General features: G+C 39.6%; 1 protein-coding gene across 1 annotated transcript; it reads left to right on the forward strand.

The window, feature by feature from the left end:
• Positions 1–9: 9 nt before the first annotated feature.
• On the forward strand, positions 10–6789 carry LOC139600619 (arylacetamide deacetylase-like 4). The gene is made up of 4 exons (XM_071448923.1): positions 10–177; positions 4109–4325; positions 5043–5106; positions 5838–6789. Exons 1-4 carry the CDS (start codon positions 10–12, stop codon positions 6607–6609), a joined length of 1221 nt encoding a protein of 406 aa, XP_071305024.1. The 3' UTR covers positions 6610–6789.
• The last annotated feature ends 657 nt before the right edge of the window (positions 6790–7446 follow it).

The raw sequence follows: 7446 nt of genomic DNA on the forward strand, positions 1-7446 counted from the left end.
CAAAGAACAATGGAATCCTATTATATTCTGGTTTTAATAGCAGGAATTTTAGTTGCTTTTGTATTGCTGGTTTTAATTGCAACTGATCATTTCTTCAAGGAGGAAATTCCTTCTGGTATTGACCAGCCAGCAAAGCTCCGCCTTTACCTCTGTGTGTACACTCTGATGGAAATTCTGGTGAGTTTATCATGCTCTGGGACACTGGGATTTTCAGAAAAGGAAAGACCTGAGTATGAATCTAAATACTGCAACTACATGTCATGGGAAGCACACAGTAACACAGGTTTAAAGGCCAAAGGTTGATTTGCTTTCTGTTACCATATATAAAGCAGCCAGGATGAGGTGAGTTCTTTCAATACTGAGATATCCATTCTTATGCTGCAATTGTGTATTTCCATAATGAAATGACTGGTCCTGTGGATGACAGGAGGGCTGTTCATAATTTACATGAAGAATAATAACCCAAATTGCTATGTGTAAATGCACTCTGATATCTGTAAGGCAATTTCCTACATTCTGAGCTATTTGCAGTAATTTTCTTACCCTTGTTTTTGTTCTCATTCTGCAGTGACTGAATTACAGAATACTAGTTAAATACCATAGAATCAGGTAGGTTGGAAGACACCTCCAGAAGTCATCTAATTGAACCTCCTGCCAAAGCAGGTTTAGGCCTGTTATCAGCCATTATCTAAGTACCTGCAAGCCAGACTCACTGTGCTGTGGGCTTTGCCATCACAGAAAGAAACAGCTTTCACCCAAAAAGCTTTCAAAGTAGGCAACAGGAGAATGTAGGAGCAGCCTAAGCCCTGTCATGTCCGGCACATAACATGTCAAAAGAAAGCCTGCAGGAAAATCAGAGTGGTTTCTTTGATGTTTGTATGAAGCTCACCTCAATTCTCTAATCCCCAGTTTTACAGAAAGAACACAGGAACTTGGCCCCACATCCTGAGAGGTGATTTGGGCCATTACAATCTATTAAAGACTGAAGTGGGTTGCTTGAACTTACACAGCAACATCCACCAAATCCAGTGGTTGTCCCTGATTCTCCAGTGGTACTTTCTGCCTTGTCTGCCATGAAAGAAGAGGCTGCTGTCCTTGCATATCTCATCCTGCTCTTTGTGTTATGTTATATATAAACTTAATACAATAATATGACAGTAATACTATAACAGGACAATGTTATTAAATTCTCTAATTAGTGGGTGAAAAGATTCTTTCAGGTGATATTTTTAACTCCTTATACAGCTTTTAAGTGTCTGTTATACTATAAGTGCATTTGCTCTCTTCACTGATAATACATTCCCTAACTTCAACATCCTTTTTCTGAATAGGTTTTAAGATGCATTTCATCACTTGCATTGAATCAATCCACTCACCTATTTTTCTTTCAAAAGCCTTTAGGCATCTACTGGTACTTTGGGTGCATTCCTGGTTTATGTTTTTGCTCAGAGGAGCAGCCCACACAGAAAGGACTTCACAGGTTTCTGTTTAAGTGCATAATGCTTTGTGCATGACAGGTGTGCAATTAACTTCTCCTGCCCATCCTGATCAGTGCTGCTCTTCCTGTGCCATGGAGCTGTGCCTGTGCTGTATGCTCCTGTAAAATCCTCTTTTTCCACAATACAAGACAGGCTTTTCCTCTCTTCTTCCACCCTACTTGCAATGTCCTAGAAAAGCTGCAGCACCAGATAAGGGGGTACCCTCAACCAGAAGGTACATAAATGATGCTCCTGCCTCATCTGTCTACATCCCCTGCCATGAAGAGATCAATGACTATGTGAAGTGGAAGAGATGAGAGGAAGCCTCCTGGCTTTTGTTTTAAACTCCTCAGACAGATCTCTGTTCAAACTGTGCATATTGCCCTGTGATATGAAGCTTTGGTGGTAATTACTGTGGTTGGAAAAGCACACTTCAGAGTGACTGACAGAAAGACTGTCTGATGCAGTCCTAAAGTCCAGGAAGCTCAAATTGAGTGGGTTTTGCTGCTTTTGGTATGTGATTTTGTAATTATCTTAAAGTACAAATCTGGTCCCCATATATCTTCCTCATAAAAAAACAGTTTGTGTCAGAATTTAGGTGTTCCAGCAAATAGTTTTTCAAAGGCCATGTTTCACAAGAAAAGCTGATGAGCTCTTTTTCATACACATATTAACATTTTAGGACCTGGTTTATGTAATACATTTCACCTGCTAACACTGATCACATCTGTCTAGAAATAGTCAAACCTTTTAGGTTTTGAATGCATTCCTATAGGTTCTGAAGTGTTCCTAATTCTTGATTAAGAAGTTTCTTGACGGAGTACATTCCAAATTCCCCCTTCTCCTTCATGACAGTGTTTCCCCTGAATCTGGAGATCCCTCTGTGATGTCAGGAACTCCTAAGACAAGGCAAGGAAAGAGGACATGTAGGTAGGATGCTCTGATAACAAGTTTATAATGTATATTACTGGCATCTGAAAGCTCTAAAAAACCTCAAGGATGTTAGAAAATTCAAATGAGATTAAATGGCAATTCTGCCAACTTCAAACATTCCAAAACCATAACTCTGACAGAAGGACTGACTTAAGAGTGATGAGAGTTTTGAAAATTGCTGTTTGGAGAAGATTAGATGGTTTCTGCCACCATTGCACTGGGTCTTACAGTAGCTTTCCCCTTTCCATGATACTTTAAAATACTTTTTCAAATGCAAGGCAAGAACTGTGGCCAGCCATTTGTCTCTTCAGCTACCCTAAGCACTCCTGGCATTGGTGGTAGAGTGTTATGAAAAAACTCCAGACAATCTCTGGGTCTTTTTAACTGATGTTCTCCCTCTTCCATGCCTCATGGTGATTTCTTTTATTACTCCACACCCAATTTGTTTATTGCAGACTGGTTTAGATTATTAGGAAGAAAACATCTGTCATACACAGGTTGAAAAATACAATTTACACAAGCAGAGCTGGTCTTCAGTTTATAAGGAATTGATACAGACACTTCTGTGGCTTAGAAAAGAACAATACAAATTGCAAATGGGTTGTGATGACTATCATTATTACAGAAAAATGAATTGCAGTAGTCCAGAAGGGCATTTAAGTCACTATGTAATAGGAAAGGGAATGTTGTTCTAGCAGGAAATAGATCCATTACAACATGTGGTCAAAGGAGAATTTCAGTGTGATCTTTAGACTTTCTTAATTATCAGCAGTTGACTGGCCTTAGATAAGGCCATTTAACAAACCTTCCTTGTCTTCAGAATGTTTGGGTTTTTTGCTGATTAGATATAAAAACTGACTGCAAGGTCATTTATGAATAGCTGTGAGATCTTGAAAGAGGCAGTGGTTTCACTAATGGAGGAGATGAGGGTTAGAACCATTTTCATCAATTCCTCCCTTGGGCCAGCAGCCCCTCAGTAATAATGATCCCAGACACAATGGTGCTCTTGCAGCTTGTTCTCTCTGACCCCATGGAGGGAATTCTGTTCTCACTGAACCCATGGAGGGAATTCTGTTCTCTCTGACCCCATGGAGGGAATTCTCTTCTCTCTGACCCCATGGAGGGAGGTGACCCAACACTGTTAAATCAGCCAGTCTTGCTCACAGACTGGCCTGTGGTTTTTCCCCCAATATGATAATCCTGTCATGAGAGGGACATTTTCATCTCACCTAACCTTAAATATTTTAACTGAGCCACCTGAAGGACAGTTTATCATGGAGATGAACAGACACCTCCAGAGGATGATTTAACACACCCAGAATTGGAACCATCCCCAAGAAATGCCTCCTTTATTCTCTCATTAGGAAAGGAGCCTCAGGCCTCCCAGCTTCCACACCTGAGCAAATGCCTGTTCTTACTTGTGGTAAATCCAGATCACAGGAACTAGAGGGTATTTATATGATACATTTAATGGAACAAGTATTACAACATTCCTCCCACAATAACGAAGATGTAAATTTTCATCCTCTTAACCAAAATCCCAAAGACAGTTATTTGTGGGAATTCTAAAAACTAGAAAATAACCAACCCAATTATGCCAAAGACAGTGTAGGAAAAAGGAGCTTGTGGCCTTTACAAAGTGGGAAGACTTGTATTCCCTTTAGTAATGTCTCATTTTTCCTGTTTTATCTATCTAGGCAAAGAATTTAAACCACTTGGGTATCATCAAGGAGCACACACTTATCAGGCTGATCACAGAGGGACTCCCAGCATGGCAGGATTCCCAGCTCTTCATTAAAGATCTGCATTTTGATGGGGTACCCATGAGGATTTACCTCCCAAGAGAACCATCTGCCAGCAAACGGAGAGGAGTCGTCTTCATCCATGGAGGATGTGGCATTTTTGGAAGCATCAGTAAGGAACTGAAAGAGAAATGTGACTATTTAGCTTTTTTAACTGCCTGTTTTTAAAAACTCCTGACCCTAAGAAGTGACTGAAGCTTAGTTTGAGAGACTGGAGATAGAAAGCACTTAGTGCTTATTTTAAATTGTTTAGACTCTCTAATCTGCACGTATTTAATATTTAAATTATTTTTAATGGGATATAGCACTCTTTATCATAGAACCATTGGGATCATAAAATGACTTGGGTGGAAGTGACCTTCACTATAATCTTTTTCCACCTCCTGCCATGGGCAGGGACATCTTTCACTATCCCAGGTTGCTCCAAGCCCTGTCCAACCTGGCCTTGGACACTTTCAGGGGTGGGACAGCCACATCTTCTCCAGGCAACCTGTGCCAGGGCCTCCCCACCCTCATAATAAAAATGTGTTCCTTACATGGAAACAAAGTCTATCCTTTCTCAGTTTAAACCTGCCCATTTTCTAATAGTAAAAATCATAATAATTCCTTATTTTCCACACAAATCAATGATCTGTCTAAATGTATGAATTCTACAGCAAGTCCTGATGACCAAAAGTCTAGATTATTTTTATCTTAAAGAAAATCTGGGTACTCACAAATAAGCAAGGGGCTGACAAGATATTGTGGTAATATGTCATAAAAATATAAGAGACAATATTGACTGAAGTTATCTAAGATGTTAATTACATCAACAACATTTCTGCTTCAGGAAGTTATGAAAGAATTTGCCGGTACATAGCCAGAAAATCTGATTCAGTGGTTGTGTCTGTTGGGTAAGTGAAATTCAAACAGTGCTAATCCCATTAGAGAACTCTGCTGTTTTCCCCCTGCCTCCCACACACCCCTCAACTTACATTTCTTTGAATATAAGATAAGAAACTGAGCTCTAGTGCTGGCTTCCCCACACTGCTGTTATGTGGGAGCAAGCACATGGCGTGGAATGGGAATGGAAATACCTGAGCCAGGGTTAGAGTTACAGGTTTGGTCATTGTATATCACCATCATCACAGAAATCATTACCTTTGTTTGATAATAAGAAATTATAAGCCAAATATCAAATTTTAGTATTTTTATGTATATTTAATATATTAAAATATAATACATATTTTAATATTTAATATTTTTATTTCAAATCATCTGGGATTATTTTAAAGAGTAAATAATGAGTTTAAAAATCAGTATTTTTTTAAACCAGCATGGACTACTGTTTCTTATAAAGATGTTTTGATTGTGGTAAATACATGATGGTATAAACAAACCTTAATTTCCAACAAAATTTTCTATGAAAAAGTTTACTATAAAGGGATTTTATTAAATTGGGATGAATTGGTTTTGAGAAGGAAAGGGAGGAAAAGTTGTTCTGGTTTGCTTCAGCATGTAAAAACTTTAATCTAGATATAATTAATGCTGTAATTAAGATTGGTTTGGGGGAGTTTTTGCTTGGGGTGTATTTCAGATGAGACACTCAGCATGTGTAACACCAGCTGCTTTTTCTACCTCTCAGGTACCATTTAGCACCTGAGTACAGGTATCCAGCCCAGACTCTGGAATGTCTCAGTGCCACCGTGCACTTCCTGAAGACTGCAGACACCTACGGGGTGGACCCTGCTCGGATCATTGTTTGTGGGGACAGTGTAGGGGGCACATTTGCTACCAGTGTTTGCCAAGAGCTTGGGCACAGGACAGATATCCCCAAGATTCGTGCCCAGGTGCTGATCTATCCATTTCTCCAAGCACTGAACTTCAATCTGCCATCTCACCAGAAAAACGCTGCCGTTGCCTTCCTGTCCCGGGAGCGCACGGTCCATTTTATTCTCAAATACCTGAATAAGGATTGCTCCCTGAAGGAACCAATTCTGGCTGGCTCTCATGTTCCTGAGAGCATAAATTTGAAATATAGGAAATGGATAAATCCAGATCTTATTCCAGATGAGTTTAAACTGGGCTATAAACCACCACTCCCCGCTTTGTTTTTACCTCAAGTCCATGAAGAAGTGCAAGAGCTGTTTGAAGCCCAGGTGTCCCCTCTGCTGGCAGAGGATGCTGTTGTTTGTGCTCTCCCTGACACCTGTATTGTCACCTGTGAGCATGATGTGCTCAGGGATGATGGGCTGTTGTACAAGAAACGCTTAGAGGACAACAATGTACATGTGACCTGGCACCACGTGCAAAAAGGCTTTCATGCTGCAGTGGGATTTTTTGGATATGGTATTTTCTCTTTCCCATCATCAAGTATTATAATGAACCATGCTGTAGACTTTATAAAAGGCTATTAAATCATTTTCTTCCATACAGTGTACTGGTACTTAGAAAGGGTGTGATTCAATTAAATGATTCAATTAAATGATTCAATTAAGTATTTACTAGCTATTTGCCCATTAGAATCAAGGCAAGAACTAATGACATTAGCATGGTCTGCTGAATTCTGATTTTTACTTGCTATTACTTAGGAACGTGATGTTTAGAGGTTTTTTGTAAGCTTGCCTTGATGCTCTCTTCTTGCATTGTAAGAATTTTTGTTCTCTTCATATGTCAAAGAATAAAAACTCATCACAACAAAAAACATTCTAAATGTGTAAGTTAAAAACCCATGCAGTGTGTGAGTAATTAGCTATGTGCACATGCATGCACACCCAAAATCAGCGTGGCAATACCTCTGGAGAGTGGAGATTCCTTCCCTACCTCAGGGATGAGTAGTAATCACCATCTGAGTGTGTGTACAGACAAACAAAAGCTTTGCATTTATGTTTAAAATCTGAAGGAAGGAATTGGGTGTACTTACAAACCTGATTTTAAAGGGAAAAGGGGTCAGGCAGGTTGGTACAGTCCACATGGTGCATGAGATGGGTACCAGGAGGTACCTGCAACAGAATGAAGTGAGGGAGAACTGCTCAAAAATAATTGAATATCCTCTAAATTATATTCTATCAAGTTCCTTTCAGAGCAGTATTTGATTGTATTCAGCTTACCTGGCTTTTGGGGAGAAAGGATGTAAGTAGCATGGAACCTGCCAAATAATTTCTGTGGATATCCAAAGCCAAAGAAAAACCTGAGGTCAATTGTTATCTTGCTGTAATTGTTATATTGCTTATTAGGAGAGATCCACCCTTGCT

This window comes from Agelaius tricolor, unplaced genomic scaffold (assembly GCF_023055355.1).
Source record: "Agelaius tricolor isolate 1412-34295 unplaced genomic scaffold, bAgeTri1.0.p SCAF_28, whole genome shotgun sequence".
Taxonomy (NCBI): domain Eukaryota; kingdom Metazoa; phylum Chordata; class Aves; order Passeriformes; family Icteridae; genus Agelaius; species Agelaius tricolor.

Excerpts from the sequence above, each read along its gene's own strand:
- LOC139600619 (XM_071448923.1), top strand. The coding sequence starts at position 10 with ATGGAATCCTATTATATTCTGGTTTTAATAGCAGGAATTTTAGTTGCT. Across the intron at positions 178-4,108 it reads ACACTCTGATGGAAATTCTG|GCAAAGAATTTAAACCACTT; the intron begins GTGAGTTTATCA and ends TTATCTATCTAG. Across the intron at positions 4,326-5,042 it reads TGGCATTTTTGGAAGCATCA|GAAGTTATGAAAGAATTTGC; the intron begins GTAAGGAACTGA and ends TTTCTGCTTCAG.